The sequence below is a fragment of the Gymnoscopelus microlampas genome (genome assembly GCF_963454915.1).
Source record: "Gymnoscopelus microlampas genome assembly, chromosome: 18".
Taxonomy (NCBI): Eukaryota; Metazoa; Chordata; class Actinopteri; order Myctophiformes; family Myctophidae; genus Gymnoscopelus; species Gymnoscopelus microlampas.
In genome coordinates, this window is record NC_139955.1 from 35,638,528 (window position 1) to 35,660,515 (window position 21,988).

The 21,988-nt window shown below is 41.1% G+C and overlaps 1 protein-coding gene across 1 annotated transcript; it reads right to left on the bottom strand.

Annotated features, from left to right (window-relative positions):
* Positions 1 to 6,532: 6,532 nt before the first annotated feature.
* On the bottom strand, positions 6,533 to 10,066 carry vgll1 (vestigial like family member 1). Its single transcript, XM_084041323.1, has 4 exons — positions 9,850 to 10,066; positions 8,226 to 8,439; positions 7,378 to 7,782; positions 6,533 to 7,219 (listed from the first exon to the last, which is right to left on the bottom strand). Exons 2-4 carry the CDS (start codon positions 8,416 to 8,418, stop codon positions 7,188 to 7,190), a joined length of 630 nt encoding a protein of 209 aa, XP_083897449.1. The 5' UTR covers positions 8,419 to 8,439; positions 9,850 to 10,066; the 3' UTR covers positions 6,533 to 7,187.
* Positions 10,067 to 21,988: the final 11,922 nt, after the last annotated feature.

The following is a 21,988-nucleotide window of genomic DNA, read 5'->3' on the forward strand; positions in this document are numbered from 1 at the left end:
TTACATCCTTGGCTGGTGACTCCCTAAAGGGACCTGCACCCGGCCATTTACTATAGAGCATAGCAGTGGCTGCCATTTTGTGGTTCCACAGATAGAAAGAAAGCCCATACAGTTTTCCCATAAAGATTTCAGAAAATATTTATATTAATTATTTTGAGCCTGGAGCCTGGAAGTTATCCTGGCTACAGGTGGAATCATAAAACATTTGATTTTGTGTCAAAAAATATTTGGAAACCTCAAATAAAGGGTATTTATTAAATACTAGAGGCGCACACCTACATCGCACCGCCAATCTGACTGATATGCCCATATATTGACACAGAATGAAATGTTTTATGTTCATGATTCACCAGGAGCCTGGATGGCTTGGTTCCATTCTTAGAATAATGAATATAGATATCTTCGGCTAATACCAAGGTGAAAGTTACAGACGGAAGAGAGAATGGAGCAGGAATGAAATCCATCATTCTGGCCAAGTGCCAAGACGGCTATAGCACAAGTGATAATAACTATGATAACACCACCAGATTGTTCTCAAACGAATATTACCTCACCTGGCCTTGGTGTGACCCAAACGGACACTGGTACAGTGTTCTGCCTCAGTCTGTCTCAAATTGCTTGTGCCCTGAGATCAGTTTTCACAAAGATAAAGATATGCTGTGTTAATTGCACACACTGTGTGTTGTGGTTGAGCAATCCTCTGTTGTGATAATGATAACTCTCCTCTATTCCGGGCGCCACCAACTCAGCGTATGAGTAGCAGGTGTTGCGCTCCACCTCAGCAATCCATCTCCCAGGAGTCTAGCATGTTGCAAAAACGGGGATAGACTCCCACGCTCTGGCTGATACCCACAATAAGCCTTTCCGACCCACTTACTTACTAATTCTAATGATTAATGACTAATCACAGTTCTGCAAGTGTGAGCCTGTAGAAGGAGATGACACCAAGGCAGTTTCACATGACATGTTCTAAAGTATTTTAAGCACACACAGAGAATATATATACATTTGCACAATCAAGCCACATTACGTGACCGGAAGATATGTGAGTCAGGACCGATACAGAAGTAGGCATCAGAACGACCGGATACCTGTCATACATTTGTTCCATACTGCCTGACACAATGGACCCATGGCAATTTGTAATCAGAATAGATCCACCGACCTTCTCACTGAGCAACAGCTATGTGAAAATCCTGTTTGTGGACTACAGATTGGTATTCAATACAATTGTTCCAGCCAAGCTTGACACAAAGCTGGGCGTGCACCCGACCATGTGTACCTGGGTACAGGACTTCCTGTCGGGCTGTTGCCAGGTGGTGAGAATTGGCAGCATGCCAGCATTACATCAGACCTCACGAAGACCACATGCATGGTTGAAACATTGCTTACTTGTTTTGTTTTTTCTCGCACAGTCAAATTGTTGGAGATCAGATAACTGACACAATGGTGTCATGAAAACCACCTCACCGTCTCACACTCAACGCCATGAAGACATACACCCCATCTACTGCACCGTCCACCAACGGAAAACCTACAGCGAGTGGTGTAGTCGGCTGAGCGCATTATGTGAGGTGAGCTTCCCTCCCTCTAGGACTGCACAAGAAAAGGTGTGTAAAGCTCATGCACCACTACAGCCACAAAGGTTTCTGAACAGCTTCCACCTGGCCACCATCAGACTGTTGAACAAGGCCTGACCACCATGTGGATTTTACCTGTGAAAGTTACCACCCTATGTGAACCTATCAACAGGGCTGCCAACATTGCACTGTCAGAATCCAGGAGATTGGTTGAGGGTGTGGCTAGCGGGGGGTCTGGGGTCCTCCCCCCACATTTTTATATCATTATATGTCATTATATGACTATGAATACATTCCGTTGCTGTGGTGTGTGCACTGGCACTAACACTTACAGTATGCACTTACTGTACATGTTTGATATCTGCTACTAAATTATCTCCGACAGTACTTACACAGTCTATTATCTGACTTTCTCCTTTCTTGCTTTCTCTATATTCTTATGACTATATTCTGAAACTTCAAATCATTGTAGCTTGTACAGAAAATTATTTCATTTATTTTCCGCACTATTTTACGTGTGTAAACTTGGAGTTGAGGTACATGTACATGTAGGCTACAGATACTGGGACATGGGCTAAGCCTCATGCATATTATAACACTGTCCAAATAGCTTGAAATAACAGGAACAGGAATTGGTTGAGGGACATTGCTAAAACCCTAGTCATTTTGTTTCGAAGTAGCAGTAGTTGTTTGCCTTTGAGTCAGAGGCATGAATGGAAGAATGAGAGACATAATTGGAATAAAGATTGCTGGTGTAACCATTGGATTCAAACATATACCACTCCACCAAACTAATCTCTCTATTTTAACCAGAAGAAACTCATTATCATATTGAATGTGGTGAAACCATATTTCCTTTCTCTAACTGAATATTCTCAATATCTCTCTACTATTTCCCCTCCCCATTCTCCTTCTCTCTATCTCTGTCTTCCCCCCCCCCCATCTGCATGTAGCCAATATGCACTGTATGTTCATCATTTGTGCCCACATTTAAACATATTTGTCCACTGCCTTTAATTTACAGTGATTGTGATTGATGGCTGTGTTATTGCCTGGTTCTCTCATTGTTGCCTTCTGAAGTTGGACCTGCACCTGCTGCAGTAACAGATGGAAGGGGGTCAATATTAGCACAGAACCATCAATAAACCACGTTTAGGCATGTGGCCACGGCTGCTCGTCCAACTGTGGCTGTGAACGGCTCTGTGAGGTGGGGACCATGGGGTGGATCCGTTGATTATTGACCCATTCAATGAGGGAACGCATTTTCATGTCATTTTAGATTTCTTTGGCTATTCAAAAATAGCAGATATACAATCTCATAGCGTGGCACCGAGTGACACACTATGAGCTTGTAGATTTGCTATTTTGGGAAAAATCTTGAAATGTTTTGCAAATATTTGAATATTTACATTTTTTAAAGCGAACATCTTTAACTCAAATCTTTCCTTCTGGGGGGGTCCCTGGAACAAAATATTTTCAGACGGGGGTCCGCGACCAAATGCATATCATTTTGGGGGGTCCTTGACATGAAAAGGTTTGATCACCACTGTAATATAGCAACATACGCTTTTTAAAAAAAAACACATTTGTTGAACCCCAGAAGCAACAAATGTTCGCTTTAAAAAATATGTATATTTCCCACATTTTCACGATTTTCCAAAAATAGCAGATCTACAAGCTCATAGCGCGGCACCGAGTGCCGCCCTATGAGCTTGTATATCTGCTATTTTTGAATAGCCGAAGAAATCTAAAAATGACACAGATGCTTTGCTCCCGGTCTTAATACTGTAGGTTAAGTGTCAGTTGGGGGGCTGATGCTAAACACATGAGGCTCACTTGTCATCATGTGTTACAACTCAAGGCTTGCTGAAATCTCATTACATGAAGAAATGACCATGGAGGTAGCTGAAAATAGTCCATGGTGAAAACAGTAGTGGGCCGTTTGCTGGCATTTGCTTCGGAAACCCAGGTGTTTTCTGACAATCATATTAATTTGTTTATTGATTCTGCCTGATTCACATCAGTAGTTGATGTTTCGGTTCTGGGATACATAATCGAATTAACCCCATGGGCCATGCCTATTCTCCAGTATTAATAACTCACAGCATCTGCTGAATGTTTAACCGGCATATTAAGAAAGAAAAGAAAAACAGAGGATATTTTGGGTATCATTCAAAATAATACTTCAATATGATTATTGTCAATTAATTTAAAAGTATTTCCAATTAAACGCCATGGTCTCAAAAACACTCTGTGTACTCTTGCCTTGTCTCATACCTAGACTACATCCCTCAATAATACTCTCCAAAAAGCTTTTTGTGGATGCTAGATTATAAGTAAACTCACACACACCTTCCAATAGAGTTTGCATTAACAGGGACTCAAAGGGTTGGTTTCTCCAGGATTTCCTGTGCCTATTCTGCCTTGGATTTAATAAATCTTCTTTCACTCCATGATCTTCTTGTACTGCAACTTGTTAATCTGAACAGTTGGTGTGAAAGCGACTATATGGAGCCGTGAAGAACATTAAGATGACATTGCAAATCTCATCTGGACAGTGTGGTGTTAAAATGGACAGCTGACAGAGTGACACGCTACAGTAGCTCTAATTATAGCCCTCCTTTCATGATCTTTGTCTCCATACAGTAGTAGATGGATCTCCATTTCGTTGAAAAATAACTTCAACATTTTAACTGGATCGGTGTGTACAAGATTGGCCTCTTCATACAGTAAAGGCACCAGACAAGTAACATGAATGATTGGGTTTTCATCATTTGTATGATGGGTGAATAATGGAAGGAAAACCCAACATAAAGTGTCTTATTAAGGTGTTGGGCCACCAATAGCCATCAAACCGGCCTCAGTGCGCCTTGGTGTATTGTACACGTCTTTGGAACTGTGCTGGAGGGATGGAACACCATTCTAACAAAAGATTCAGGCCTGTATGGTTCTCTTTGTGTACCCCAGTTGCACTCGGTCACTTGCGGAGAATATGGTGACGGATGACTCATCTGACAATATCCCATTTTTCCACATCTCTGTAGTGTGTAGACCAGTGCATATGGTTTTTGCACCACTGAACTCTCCCATAGACCCCTTAATGAGGGGTCCATGCACTGCAAACCTACTGTAACATCCCTCTCTATGTAGTTGTTGACAGGCTGTTCTTGCTAACAGTCCTGCATTGACATTGACATTGACATTCTCAATCAACTGTTTTTCCATACATATCACACTAATTCACCACGGTCATCGAATGTGAGCTTTCAGCCACAATTTGTGACCCTCTATACCAATGCCTTCACATAGATCTAAATGCATAACGTCACTTTATCATGGATTCAGAATCGAGGTGAGCCTGCTCATCATTTCTATGCATGCTACAGTGCATGATAGTGATGATGATAATTGCTAAAATGTTCATGCAGTACACATGTATGGAGCCGTCTGCATTTGTTATGTTTCTCCACTCATTTATTCACTTGTTTTGGGGGCGGTGTAGCCGCCCCCTATAAGTGAGTTTTGGACACCGACCAAAAGATTTGTATACCCCCTAACCCTTCCATTGTTAATGCAAATCGATACTTTTGCAAAGTCAGCCAATCACATTACAGCTAGTGTCATCACCACTAACTGTAATGTGATTGGCTGACTTTGCAAATTCAGGACTGTGATTGGCTAGCGAAACACATGACACATGTGCAGCCCTATGAATAGCAGTATGGACTTTAAAAAAAGTAATTTAACCTTTTTTTAAAGTGAGTCATGTTGTGATGACCACACACCGCCCACTTCACACGGGTGTGATTTTTGGGGCGGTGTAGCCGCCCCCTATAAGTGAGTTTTGGACACCGACCAAAAAATTTGTGTACCCCCTAACCCTTCCATTGTTAATGCAAATCGATACTTTTTTCATATCAGCCAATCACATTACAGCTAGTGTCATCACCACTAACTGTAATGTGATTGGCTGACTTTGCAAATTCAGGACTGTGATTGGCTAGCGAAACACATGACACATGTGCAGCCCTATGAATAGCAGTATGGACTTTAAAAAAAGTCATTTATCCTTTTTTTAAAGTGAGTCATGTTGTGATGACCACACACCGCCCACTTCACACTGGGTGTGATTTTTGGGGCGGTGTAGCCGCCCCCTATAAGTGAGTTTTGGACACCGACCAAAAAATTTGTGTACCCCCTAACCCTTCCATTGTTAATGCAAATCGATACTTTTTTCATATCAGCCAATCACATTACAGCTAGTGTCATCACCACTAACTGTAATGTGATTGGCTGACTTTGCAAATTCAGGACTGTGATTGGCTAGCGAAACACATGACACATGTGCAGCCCTATGAATAGCAGTATGGACTTTAAAAAAAGTAATTTATCCTTTTTTTAAAGTGAGTCATGTTGTGATGACCACACACCGCCCACTTCACACTGGGTGTGATTTTTGGGGCGGTGTAGCCGCCCCCTATAAGTGAGTTTTGGACACCGACCAAAAAATTTGTGTACCCCCTAACCCTTCCATTGTTAATGCAAATCGATACTTTTTTCATATCAGCCAATCACATTACAGCTAGTGTCATCACCACTAACTGTAATGTGATTGGCTGACTTTGCAAATTCAGGACTGTGATTGGCTAGCGAAACACATGACACATGTGCAGCCCTATGAATAGCAGTATGGACTTTAAAAAAAGTCATTTATCCTTTTTTTAAAGTGAGTCATGTTGTGATGACCACACACCGCCCACTTCACACTGGGTGTGATTTTTTCTTTACATTGTCACCTGTCTATACAACTAAGGAAATAGTACCATCTTGGTCATTAGGTGTCAGTGTTGGCCATTGGGTGTCAGTATTGTTGCATACATTCCGAGTAGTGATGTTCATTATTACTAGTACAGTTCAACATTATATGACATTTGAGATTTTCTGTTTACTCATATCTCTATTACAGTTTATTATATTTGACATGTTTTTTGTGACATGGTGCGCTGTCAGAGAGCCTCCAAGCGTAGAATTACACAATAACTGTCATTTACACCCATCTTTCTGGATATTTAGTTCACCTGCACACATCACAAATATCTTAACAGCTAAATGAAAATCACCCGAGCCAACTCTGAACAGATATTAACATAGTTTCCCTATATACTGTACACATAAGAAGATTTCATGGTTTTCATTATAACTTAACACTGTACTAGTTAAATATATTGATCTGTGAATGGTTGTCCCTGCTTGACTCACAATAAAATGTCCCTTTTCAAAATCTGCTGCTCACATATTTGTGGCAACAACTTGCATGACTGTAGGCTGTACAGGAGTAGTGAGATAGTGGATGAACAGGTTTGTCAGAGAACACTGAACAACTTCTCTCAAAGGCTGTTCCAGCTGTTGCGTGTCAAGGTACTTAGGTCATTTCACTGAGACATGGTGCAGGGAATGGAAGAGATTCTTCCTTGTTCTGGGGAGGAGGCGGTACTTGTTTGGCAAGTACCGCCCACAGCTATACAAAGGTGAACAGCGAGCCACGTGGCTTGGGTCCGTAGCCAGGTGTGATGGGTTGTAAACGTCTCTCTCCCCCTGCAGCCCCTCTCAATACCAATACAGGTCCTTCTTGTCTCGTCCTGAAAGAAGTAAGACAAGTATGAAGCATTTCAAAATGGAACCCCTGTGGATGAACTTAACAGGAGCCTAAACTCAACATGGTGTTATATCTGTGAGTGACATCTTTTAAACTTTTGGAACAAATACGATTCTCTGTGAAGAGTGAAGTCAGGCGTACCAGTTTCAAAGCCTACAGCCGGGTCCACGGGATCCCTGTAGCCTGGAGGCGCCGTCCAGCTGGGCAGGAGGTCTGTCTTGGAGCCTGAACCCATGCTTTGGCCCATCTCTGCTCGGTCACTGTGTAGCAGGTTGAGCAAAGAAGTGGCGTACTGCTGTCCGACTCCGGTCAGTCCCAACCCTTCAGGGCAGAGGGGGTATGGCATGGGGGGCAATCCCAAGCCTTGCCTGGCAGGGAAGGAGGACCAGGGGCCGGGAGGGTCGTCCGCAGGGCCAAGCGGAAGGCCAGAGTGGGGTCCCTTGGAGCTGCTCAGCTGATGGCTTCCGGCGACGGACTGGAACTGCACCTCGGAATAGGAGGTAGACGCCGACGGAGCAGTGCTCCACTGACAGGATGTTGCTTGCTCTGGAAGGGACAGAGAAAGGACAGTACTGTAGTGGGAATATGGTCTGTTGTACTGTATGTCAACCCTAGAAAGCAATCTTCTAGCTTGTTTATAGTTTGACAACACAGCAGCACTGCGTCAGAATGCCTCAGATTGCCATATTAGTTGTCTAGTACGTTGAAATTGTAAATGTATTTGTTATTGATTTTATTTTTCTTTATGTCTCTGCAATCCCCCCTCCCCCCAAACAAATGTCACTCAATTAATACACATTGTCCCTCAAAGGAAAAAGACCACAATGGAAAACTGTAAGCTCTCTGGCTTTTTGTGTTTCATCCTTTCGACAGATATGTAAATATACTATGTTCGTGTATATGTATTTTTGGCAATAAAAACTTTAATCAATCAATCAATCAGTCAATATTGTGGGCTGTAGATTATGTAGATTATAATATGCACGCACCTGTTTTGACTTGCGGCTTGCGGCTCTTTTTGCTCTTCCCTGATGGTGCCTTGGCCTTGCAGGATTTGCTGAGGGCGCGGGTGAAGTGTGCGTCCACCATACTGCCTATGTCGCCCTGGAAGTATGTCAAAACGATGCTCTGAGAATGTTCCTCCACCTTTACCGTTATGGGGCTCCCCGAGTGGTCTGCCATATGTCAGCTCTCACTGGGAAACTATATTCAGATAAACAGAAACAAAATGCAATATAAAATGAAGCAAAATAGTATGATCCACTGAATTCTGTGTAATAAGAAAAATACTTGATTTATTATTTAGTATATTATATAGAACGATAAACTCTTCTTAGCCATTTGTATTTTGATCTATAATTGTATTTACTTTATTGCAGCACTGGAATAAAGTCCTAAAAATTGAATAAACATTAAAAGAATAGAATAAAGTTAAAACGAGAACTTCTTGCTGTATCGATGTTGTGGTCAACAATTGTCTTACACATTTGTATTCTTGAAGAAGACATTTTTTAAATATTTATTTTGTTCATTTTCTTTTGGTTTTCACATAGCAATCATGAATTCATGTTCATACAATTACAACGTGTAAATAAGAAAAAACAACAGATCCCTAACATGATCATACATATTAGGTGGATACACACACACACACACACACACACACACACACACACACACACACACACACACACACACACACACACACACACACACACACACACACACACACACACACACACACACACACACACACACACACACACACACACACACCGTTGGTCAGTAAGCATCTGTCTATAATTTCACATGCATGAAAAGGTTAGGTGGTTACATGATCAAAGATTAGGTCTGGTTTCTGTAAATAATTCCAAAATGACCTCCAGGTGGAGTATAACAGGTCCCCTTTTCCTTTCAGTGTGAATCAGATTTTTTTTGCAATTTTAGAAAATACATTCTAAGTACATGTTCCTAATTTGTTAAGATCTATGATCTATGGTACAGAACTACTTCTTTTGTTATGTTGTTTTGCAAAGCTCCCAAGTGCCATTCTAATTTATAAACACAGCTTACTCTGTTTGTTACCATGGACCATTTGTAAATTCATAGCACGCTTGCTCATTCATGTGAGCGCACTCAAACTGGATTTTAAAATAACCCAAAATCACATATTAATAAAAGTTCCTTTCTGTGTGGGTGGAAGTGTGGGATGGCACTAGAACTGACTGATGCCCTCCCAGAGTCTGGCACAATTCATGAACCCAATCTATAGGACATTAGAGGTACATCAGTGGCTAATATCTGTAAACAAGAGAGAGCTGCACATATTCCTCTACATTAAATATGAAATGCCACAAACTTGTCAGTTAGATATAATAACACACATTGTGTTGTTCAACTACTATATATCTATATCCACTGCTTGGTACCGAAGAAAAAAGGTCTTCTACAACAGAATTATCACTTTAACAAACACATTTCAAAACCAACCCAGTTTATGATTACATATTAAAGTCGTCAGTGTTAATTTATCCATTTGTACGCTCTTAGTTACATTAACTGAGGATATTACTGTGTACCATTTGCACTTAAGGTAAATATCTTCTCCCTTACCTGACCAGGCGATTTCTATTGGCCACGTCCTCGGATTGACCGGCTGATCAAAGCAGGTGTATTTGCTTACATGAGCGAGAGCCAAAATTGGAATAAATGTCCCTTGACTTCGACATAGACATCAATCCCATCCATTAGATTGAAATAGTCAGTTTGTGTTGGCTTTCTTTCCTATCCCTTCCTTCTGCAGACAGACCTCAGTTGGTTGAACCCACTGTTCTGGCCAGACTGTTTGATGTGCTAGACTTGGAGGGTGTGATGCTTCATGGCAGGTATGAACAGAATGCTATCCAGCTGGTTCCACCGTGGCAGAACCTGAATGACACCTTATAAAAAACCCTCAGTGTCACACTGTCATAATGTTATGCACTGTTTTAAAACACTGAAGAGACTCACTAACAATAGGGTAGAAAATATTTGCAATTCTACATTTAAGTATAAACATGTAAAATACAATTCCTACTGTATTTGGTTTTCACTTGATACTGGACATCAGATTAAAAATCCTTGATTTCTGGTGTGTGAAGAAATAATTAAAATCAGAGAAATGTTAAAGAGAAGTTATATTTGTGTACAGTATACCGTACACCAATTTGGACAATATTTGGTCATTTTGTCTTCTCAAAACAGGTAAAACAATATGTGTATTGTGGTAGCATGTATTTATAGCCACACAACTAGCATGGAAATCAAAGGCAAGATTTGCATGTCTAATAATAAATGTGTCCCCTTTTAGGTGATCGGATAATGTCTAAGTACATTTTCACATAATTGGAATTTGCACATACGTGGAATTTGCACATACGTGGAATTTGCACATACGGGAATTTGCACATATTTTACCCTCCTAACTATTGGGAGCAGTGGTGTTCAGTATCTTGCTTAAGGACGCTGTCACTAAGCCAGGAGGAGCTGGGGATTGTTCCCGAACAGATACTCTACCTCCTGAGCCACTTGCGCCATATCAAACAACAATGTAAGACAATATTCCCATGAATATAATTTGTAGTTTTCATTGTGTATGAACTGCGTATGAAGCCTTTAAATAATGACAAAACATATGTTTAAACAAGCCTTTAAACATAAACGTTATTTATTTATGTTTTATTATTATTTTAATAGTAATAATAAACATAATTATTACTATTATATATTTATTAGTATTGTTGTTGTTGTTATTGTTATCTTCATTATCTTATTAGAGCAATTATGGTGGTACCAACAATAAACTGTAAGTAGACTTGATGCTCAGTGAAATGTAACCATGTGCTTGTGCTGCAGAAGAAGACAGTTACTGTGTTCCTACATTACAACTAACTACTCTGGTATTTATATTCAAGGTTTCAAGCCAAAAGGGCTCTTTTTCTGTTGGTTTATTGTTTTATAGTTCTTCTTCTTTCACCTTTTCGCAAGATGGTAAATGCTAGAGATATGAAACCTCCAGGAATGCATACTGTGTACTGTATGTGCAAACTCAGACTGGGGAAAACCTTAGGCAGCCAGATGGTGGCGCTGTCTTTTCACTTTCAAATGTTCAGTTACTGTATATTTCTGAGTCCTGCACTATAACTGCAATTGAGATGAAAATTGGTATGCATATTAAGACATGTATTGGCAATTACTCGCAAAACACGTAATTTTGAACATTCCTACATGTTGTACCAATTCAAAGAACAGTAAGGCTGTGACACTATAAACCAAATCTCCATAGACACTAGTATTTATATGTCAGCCAGTAGAAACTCAATTCAACTTTCTAACTATTCATTACCACCACATCAGCAGCACTATGTTCTGTTTTCTACCTGCTTGTTTTCATCAGCAGTGCCGAGTAGGATACTAGGGAAGTTAACAAGGGGAGCTTGGAGGGGTGCAGTTGTGTGTTATCATTGAACTCAGTCCAGGTAGAATCCAGGTTTAATTATTCTGGCAGTGGCCTGGTGCTGAATCTGTGGACAGGTTGGAGATCTTCCTGGTGGAGGAGTTGCTGGAATGGACCAGTTGGTTCTGTTTGGATCGGCCTCCCTGAGTCAAAGACTGGCTCCAGCCTGAATACACACAGCGGACAAAAGGCAACGATCAAACTCTCATTCACCTTGAAAATACTATCAGTGATTGTGGCCTCAGGTTATTTTAATTACAATTGAATTAGAACTCAAACTGGGATTCATTCCTCTCAGGAGAGTTACTGTAGACCATGTGCCTGCATAATCAGTCCATTTGAAAGGTCACATTCCTTTCCTAGATGTCACGGCTAAAAATGACCTTGAACAATCTGCATGTCATTACAGCAGTTCTTTTCAATACAGGTCAGGATTATTGCGGGGTGTCCATAATACTGCTCCAGACAGACTGCTGTGATTATTCTGCAATCTGCACAGTAGGTACCTGAGTAGTCAGTTAGTCTGAACTGGCCGCAGCACAGGTGGATTCTCCATTGTTTCCGCACGTTCTCTTTCATCAGACAGTGGAACACAAAAATAAAGAAACCTGAAATGCACAGGCATAAGCATACTAGACTTCAATATTCACCATGAAGCAAACCAAAATGTATCTCATATATCTCACTTCTCAATACATACCATGCAGTACATTAATTGCAGCAACGTATGTTCTCAATATGTTAACATACAAAGAATATAACACTAAGGTATTACTGTGGTGTAGCTTGATTGGTGGCATACAAAGATAATGAGTTTGGGGCTTGTTTTGTACCAATTAACTACTAGCGGAAGATTTGTCCTGAAAATTAGACAAATGAGAGTATTTTACAAATCACGTTCAACCCAGATTTGGCTCAAACAAGGGGCTAAATTTGTTCTACTGCTATGCCACCAAAATGTGGAATGCCCTACCAACAGTCAAAAAAAAGTCAAAAGTGTAAATCCTTACTCTCCTTCCCCCCCCCCCCCCTGAACTGTTTACTGTACATGTTTTTCTTTTTGATTACTACTCGTTTATATGATGTTTTTGCATAGTATTGTATATTTGTCTGTCATTAAATGTTTTGATGAATTGAATACACATGGACCCCAATGGAAACAAGCCATATAGTACTTTCCTGGGTTTTAATCATTTTAGCAGACCTTGTACAGAACTGTACTTTCTGTACTTTTTTTGCAAACTGTTAATAAAGTATTCAATCAATCATTCATATTTGAGTAGGATATTGTAAGACTCTTCCCATGCTCTTTACCCTGCAGGCTGTTGAGGATGGCAAACATGTAGAGCAGTGTCACCCTGACCTTGGCCGGTCCCTGTGCAAAAAAGGCAATGGACCAGGTTAGCCCCAGGAGGACAGTGAGACTGGACACCGATCTCAGGTCGTGGAGGAAGCCACGGCTTTTTCCTGCTGGATTGTTGGTTTTCATCTTTCTGATCTGAACCAGGACCACGACGAACACAGTGATGTTACACAGCAGGATGAGCAGAACATACGCCACCACCGTGACGTAGAAGAACGCGTCGTCATTCTGGAGCCAGCAGCTGGAGGGATAGGAGAGCAAGGGATTCATCACTGAATCAATACAACTGCCACAGGAGTTTAGAGAAAGATTGTCAGCTATTGGTCCACTGTGTGAATATAGTCAATTCCCCCTGGTCACTACAGATAGGTTTCTGGGCGACAGGCAGGGCTACTCTTCTGCATTAACGTATTTGCTTGTTTGATCAATAGCTTGAAATACAACAGCAGCATATACAGCTGGTCCATTTCTTCGTCCAGTGTATTACTCTAATCATCCAAATTAGTGTCATCAATCATATAATAATTATGTTTAAGTCGTGAAAAAGATCCAACCTGCTCTGGTCTTAGTCTTAATTCAGAACTGAATGTAGGACTTGACTACAGGCCAGCTACAGTATACTTACAATTGTTCAGAGCTTTGAAGCCTTTCAAGCGCTTTGACAGAATCCTGTGTCAGAGTTTGACCATAGACATCCTTATCTATGATTAACACCAGTATGACGATGACCAGCGGAAGACCTGTGAAGACACACAGTTTCACTCATTTCGCTGGATTCACTTAATTTCTCAATGGCTTAAGCATTATGGAAACCATGTTTTTTTAATAAAACTTGAGAAAGTCAAATAAACAGTAGCCTACATTGCGATCATCCACTTAGAAGTTCTTTCGTAAATGGCAACCTTTTATTTCACAGAGCTTCAGGCGTTGCCGATTTAACACTTTAAACTCATTTTGTTTGAGTTGCAGTGAGTAAATATGGAGGTATAGTGAGAAGAGCAGCACAGCATTAGCCACTCCCAATTGAGTAATAGTGAGCAGGTGCAGGATATGAACTAACGACTCCATGCAGTCTCCTATTGGTGCTGGGCTTGATCTCGCTCCCTATTTAATGGCCAAGGCAGTAGAACTGATGTGGATGTGTCCGAATACAGATGCGGAGGAGAATGAGTATGACAAGTGAGCTTAATACTGATGCTCTTAAGTGGAATTTAATGTTGGAACCTGTTAGCCTGGGACCAGACGAATCTGCAAGTGCAAAAAAAATGCACTCTGTGATTTAGTGATATAGTCTGTCAACGCCAGGCTAGGAACTTGTGGCACTGTAATGACTCTGATCATACAGTTATTTGAAAGGGTTTTAACCCGGGTCTGCCCTGAAAGGCAACCCTCCCCCCAAAAGAGACAGAAGGCCTGCACTCTCTTTCCACCATGTTCCACTGCTCCTGCTGTTATTGATTGTAGATATGGTTTTGGTGGTTTCCCGCAATGTTGGTCACCTTTTATAAATGGAGCCTTAGGCTCATCTGTTATGCACAGCTACTGTGTGACTTTTTTTTACTTTTGTCTTGTTTTGTTCTGTTCCGAAAAATCATGGTGATTTTGGTCACGATTGCTCCAATTTAAAAAAGAACGCCAACCACAAATTCAGCTGATTCAAACCACCCTGACATAGCTGTACCGTACCCCATCCCACGGCACAGAACTTGAGCATGTAGAATCGCACGTAGACATTGAAGACTTTGACGAGGGCGAAGTACATGTGGATGGCCTCCACACCCATCCAGGTGAAGGACGCCAGTAGGAAGTAGTGGAGTGCGGCAGCGGTGACAATGCACAGGCCATAGCTGGGGAAGGACGCAAGCCAGGAGTCTAGAAGGAAGACCATGTTCAAACCCAGGAGGGCAATGGACAGGTTGATGAGGATCTTGGAGGGATAGTCCCGACGCAGCTTCCTACAATGAGGTGAGAGCCATACAGAAAACAGAGAGTTAGGCCCATATATTTGTTTTCTAACTACTTTCGCCCTTTTTTATAGTTCGTTGTACGAACATGGAAATTGCAGATCTACAAGCATACATGGTGCATTATGAGCTTGTATTTTTAGAAAGTCTAAAAATGTTCCCTATAATATGACATCCCCAAAATAGGGGTACGAGGTTGAAATGGCAGGTAGTTATTTGCAAAATATAGGATTATTTCCGTCGAATGTCACAAAGAAAGACAGAGTAGAGACAGACGGACTAAGAAAATTGATTAATTTGAGGCTTCGAAAATATATATCGGCTATTGTGTCATACTGTATGTCTTCGCTTTTGTTGGTCGACTTGACTTACTCAAAGGCCATGTACGTGAGCAGGGTGATTCCCAGGAAGATGGAAGATATACCACAGCCCAGATAGGAGATCACTGTCAGGATCTGCTCATCCTTGTCACTGAGAGGGTCCCCGGATACATCCTGCAACACAACGCAGTTCAAAGTGCGATGTGACATTCACATAAATGTTACGATCTAGTACTCAAACATCATAATGATCTGTTGACTGACAGCATACAGTATACAAGAGTGGTCCAGATTTGACCGGTTGTCACTTGGATGTTATTAAATCAGCAGCGTGTGTGCTGTGCGAATGAGGCAAACTAATGACTCACCAGAAGCACACCGAAGTGTGTAAGGTGATTACAGTGACAGCTGGTCTGATAAGCAGAGGTGTTCTTGATGCTACATCCACGGCTGTTCCAGCCACCCTGGCTACCTGACACACACACACACACACACACACACACACACACACACACACACACACACCATAGGGTGACTCACAGAAATACAAACATGCACAATTGATGAATTCCATTGCTGCTATGTTTGTGCACATCTCACTGTACCAAAACGAGAACATCTATAGAACTTCAATTTCATCTAAATCCCTCTAATCATGCAAAACATATGTTGTATATGCGTGGTATGAAACGGCATGTTTCATACCACGAACTAACCATGTTTTTGAAAGTCCCAGAACACACACAGCACCTTCTGGTCTTCCTGTGAGGGAAACAGGACAGTTAGTGGTATTAAATTGTGCTAAAACATTGCTCTGTCTGATGCTACAGTACAGCGCCGCTCTGGTTTTTCACCTGAGCGGGATGTCGATGGCTGAATGTCACCACCACATGTTGCCCCTTGAGATTGGTGACATGGCTGTTGTTGATGCTGGCAGATACTATACAGGAATTCAATGTCCAGTTGTTCTCAGGTGTCTTACTTATCTCTGGGTCCTGTTAAAAGAGGTGACATTTTGATGACATTTTGCATCAAAACTATTCATATAGTTGATCCCTCATTCGTGCAAGTTCAGAAAAAGCTTTTTCCAAATAATTAAATAAAAAATGATGTTGCTTTATCGCTGCGTAATATTTGGGTTCTGTGTGGACGTACTCATGACACAAACAAAAATATGTTTGGGCGATTGAAATGCCTGTAGAAAATGCAGCTGTATAAGGGTCTTAGAAATAATTTAACATTCACGATTAATGTAGGATTTATTTTGCTGTGCAATGACCATAGCAATGAAGCTTTACTGACCCCATTTTGGGTAAACGTAATTGCGATAATAGCGTATGACTTGGTATGTTGCACTAACTAAATAAAGTAATTGATTATATATGCACTTCACACTTTAGAAACCAGTATGGACCAGTATGGGCTCCAGGAGCTTGTCATTAATAGTAATCTATTCTAAAGAACAGAAGAGGAAAGCAGCACGCACATTAAAGAGATTCTGTCTCCCGTAGAACTGGAACTGTACACGTGCTCTGTTTCCAACTCCAGGCTGGAGGAAGTCTTGGAGCACAGGTGGCAGGGAGATGGTTGTTACTGTGTCAGGGAACGGTTGGCTCAGAAAGCTATGGTTGACAAAAATCTGCCGGGAAGGAGGGTTCAGTCAACCAAGCAATTCTTTACACAAAGAAAGTGGCCCAGAGCATATCAGTATCGTGTAAGCATATCAGAATGTTCTCGGCCTCTCACCTCAGGGTCAGGTGAAACAGAGGTGACACCGAAAGTGAGACCCCTGAACTTGTCTGGATTCACATTGATCATGGACATTGCTAGCAGGGGAGCGGTCACGTTGGCAGACTCCTCAGGGAAATCCATCGTGTCGCCCAATTTTTCCGTGAGATTCAGGATACTTTTTGTAACAAGCAACAAACAAAACAAACAAACAAACAAGAGCGCCACAAGAAATTAAACACTGATGCATAGGACATATAGAGCAGTGGATCTCAGACCTTTTTTCTCAAGACCCAAAAGAGGGACCCCGGCACGCAAGCTAGTGAAAATAGTATATGTATGACAAATATATATATATTTGAAAAATGCCGTTTTTTGGAGGGAAAATATTTTTGTAATAATAGTAAAAAGGAAACAAAAAAAAAGGGATATTTACTGTGAGTCGTGACCCATAAAAATGGGTCCACGACAAAAAAATGGGTCCCAACCGGCTGTGGTATAGAGGACAGGATTTAAATCAAGCGCATGAATTGAACCCTCTGCCCTCACTTGTTGGTAACTGTAGCAACGTCAGTCTTAGAAGCCAGGATGTTTCCAACGATATGGACTATGTCTGTGCCGAGGGTAGACGTGAGATGGCCAACAGCCACCACTTGAGCCAACAACCCCAAGACCGTCTTCAGCTGGGAGGCAGATAGATCCCCCTCGCCTACCCCAGTGCTGTCAATCTCTTCATTTACAAGGTCATGAATCATGTCCACAACTTCGTCCACATTATCTGGAAGAGACAATGTTATTGAAAATCGAGTTTCCTCCATCTTTATTACCTTTTTTGCAGTACTTTGTTTTATCCACTTTCAAAGTTTTCCATTTATTTTTAAAAGATTTCCAAAACGGTGGGAAAATGTGCTCACAAAGAAATAAATTGAAAAAGAATAACCGATCTACAAGCTCACAACTTGTTGCGATGCAATGGGTTGTGAGCTTGTTGATTGGCTATTTTTGCAATTTATTTGAATAGGACTTAGGTGGTCAATGTTCCATGGTTATCAAGATAGCTCCTTACCAACAGTGACATTAATATTATCCAAGTCTGAGATGGTGTAGATTGGCTTGCATGCTCTCATGTCAGGCTCAGCCCAGCTGGTTGTGTCAGTGTCTATGTCCAGCTTACTGAAGAGAAGAGTCATAGGGAAGAAGGAATGAGTAGAACAGGAGCAGAGGATGAGAAAGCATGCTATCTATTCATATCAACTTTTGTCCTGGACAACCTTTTTTAACATCAATTGCTTATTTAATATTTGTTTTTGTTTTCTCCCTATACTCTCCCTCACCAACTTCTTTACATGTGTAAACTTGTGACAATAAAGGTGTCACAAGTTTAAACCATTTTGCGCAATCCATCTGTCAAATTGGATCAGTCTCATACATCAAAGAGTGGAAAGAGCCCAGATAATTGAATCTCTATCATTCTACAATTATGCTCTTTGCCGAGCAAGGTCATTTCTATCCATTTCTATCTCCAGTTAGACTAGGGTGAACAAGAACCTCATCTTACCAACATTTACAATCAGTGATTGTATTGGAGTCTTAATAAATGTCAGCACTATGTTTCACTGCACCATCATAAAAATGATTATTGTTATCACCCAGACATTGGCACTCTGAGCAATATTAATATACTACTTGTCAGACATGATATAAGGATACTTGGATCCCCTTCATTACTGTAATAATTCACTTAAAGGAAATAGATTTCTGTCGAGGTGCTGACTGGCAGTGGTGCATCAGTGTTAGGCATGCAGGGATGAAGCTTTTGTATAGAGTGGGAGGACTGGGTGGTATTACATTACCGTAATTGAGGGATTTTTTATATCTAGATGAACAATTTCTATGGAAACAGGTGATTTCAGCTAGCAAGATTTGAGCAGGTTACTTATGATATGCAAAACAAAATCCCAGGTCTCCTTGACTCCTCCTTAGCGACATTGTCTATGACTCAGGCCTAGTTCCAGTACATAATATCTGAGAAAAATAACGGCACATTTTTTGTGTAATGTGTTGTCTTACAAGTAACGTCTCAGTATGTTCAAGTCACTAAAACATTGGAAATGTTTAGCATGGACCAACAAGCTGCAGGATGTCGGTGGCCAGGGTAGATGATTCCCCCTGTGGTTCTTTTTTCACAACCTTGGTAAGATGAAGGTATTATTGTATCTCACCATAGCCTGTAGGCTTTCTCTGATGTGGGACGTTCGCACCCCATCCTCTGCGTCTCCTGAGGAAATGATTCAGGCCATTCGAAGGTTCCATAGAAAGACTCTCTGAGGTCTTCTGAACAGTTGTCGGGCACTATACAAAAGAATAAAAGAAATTCACACAATGCTTGATGGGCCTGAAGTGTGTTTCAGGGACCAAAAGCAAGCATCATCTTTCCGTCTTTAATCTGAAAAGGCTCATCTTACCAATGTGCTTGATGGTCATCGTTGTTGCAATTAAATCAATGTCATTAATTTCATACGTTGAGGCCAATGCATCATGAATGAGGTCTTCAGTTTCTTCAATATTTGGTGCGTTGTAGGCTTGAACATGGAAAATGCATTTATATCTGTTGGTGAAATACTGGGTTAATGGTTAATAACAGACTTGAGGCAGAGTCATGCTCTAACTTATACATTGTCATTCTTAGCATGATGCCACACACAACCTTCAGCCAAATCTGATGTTACCCATAGTTACCTTTGTCGGATACGGCTCTAAAAGAGAGGAGACCCACAGAAATGTCACTCTAAATATACTGTAACATTTTTATTAATAATATTTGTACGTCATGTAACATTTTCTGCAGAAGCGTACATCCTTATTGCCACAATTAATGCTGTTTACTTACTGTCCTTGTAAAATTGAGCCATAAAACATTTCACTTTTATTGACAAACTGTGTCCAGGTTAAAACAAAGCCCACACTCACCATCACTTCATTATTCTGCTCCATGTGCCTGTCCATTAAATTACAGATCAATGCATGAGTACACAGAGCTTTCAAATGGTAATAATTAATTGTCCATATTTACAGTACACAGAGGCCATTTTGCTCATACCTCATACTTCCCACTCTCCGAGTATGACGTAAGAACAAAATGGCCATTGTCTGAATATGGTCAAATACACACATGATGCTGTATGACAATGAATGAGAACCCACCTGCTAAAGACCGGTATTATCTTCAGATTCAGTACAGCCATGGTTTTATTCCGCTCCAGTTTTTCATCAAGCTATTGCCCAAAGAAATGATAACGCAGCATAAACATTTAGCAGTGAATGAATGACTTTTTAAGTAAGTCAGTGTAAATGTGTCAACCTCTCACCCATTTCCTAATGATATCCTCGGGTTTTTGGGGAGTACCAGTCATTCTCAAGGTCCCATTCACCTTGAAGTACTTATCCTGTTTCACTGCACAGGGAAGTAGAAATTGAAAAACATAATTTCCGGAATAACCGCTTAAACCCTATATTTAGTCCACCGGAGTCCCCCTGGGCTCACCCCTGTTTTACTCTAAATATCTTGATCCAAAAATCACTGATCTACAAGCCCACAACACGTTGCAATGCGCCGTTTTGTGAGCTTGTACAGCTGCTATTCTCACCTGATGTTCGCTACCAGAATAGGGATGCGAGGGTTCATAAAATTCAGGACAAGGCTGTATGACATATGCAGTAGTTAAAAAGACGACAAGGTTCTAAAAGGAACTCAGTCAAACAATCTCATAATAAAGTAATACTGCCACACATTAGTTACCAGAAGTGATATCGTCATCTAGAGGATCTTTCGTCGTTGAACTGTGAGTGGGACAAGATGGCAAGCCATGGGTCGTAACTATTTCTGCAGGATGAATTTCATAGATTAATATTAGAAGCCCCAAACAGCACTATTTTTGTTTTAATCCTTTGGTTAATGTTTTGATTGTCTATTATTGTGGTAATGGAATGGTATAGTCAAAATCACAAATAGATATTCTTTTAATTTGCTAACCTGATACATCGCTGCCTGTGCTGGCAGTGGGTGGTGGATTTGTCACAGCTGGTGGATTTGTCACAGCTGGAAGGGACTCTGAAAGGGACACAAATGTCAGCCCCAAACACTGTTAAATTGGGGACTGAAAATCTGGGTTGACTCTGAACTCGTTAAGATCATCTGAAATCAAAGCTGGGAATTTTTTGCTATAATGTATGTATGTTTGGTCATGTATGCAGAGATCGATTTGTTGGGGAAAATGTAGAGGATCCATACCTCTGCTTTTGATATCCCCCCCTCTGGTCATTCATTTTTAGTGCCGGAGGGAATATGTTTTATTCCTGCTTGCTTCTGGTCAGACTGAATTAATTGTGTTTGATAATATCACGGTTGAACAATGAAAAAAAAATCTAATCCACATTAACTCTGGCATCCCTACTTTGGGCACATTTTCCAAATGAGTCAATTTATTTTCAATCCAAAAATGCAAATCAATCAAGTCAATCTACTCGCAATGCGAAGTATTGCGAATGTGTTCCTGTTGTTTCCAGTAATCCTATATACCAGCTGTTACTGTACATACTGCATAAGGGTGTGTGTGTGTGTGTGTGTGTGTGTGTGTGTGTGTGTGTGTGTGTGTGTGTGTGTGTGTGTGTGTGTGTGTGTGTGTGTGTGTGTGTGTGTGTGTGTGTGTGTGTGTGTGTGTGTGTGTGTGTGTGTGTGTGTGTGTGTGTGCGCGCATGCGCGCGTGCGTACTCTATACTCACCAACGGGCTGTATGCTGAGGCTTTGAGGGTCTGCCTCGAGGGTGTACGATTCGTAGGAGAGGGCAGGACTCAGTTGCTCGGCAATGTAAGCCTGAACCTC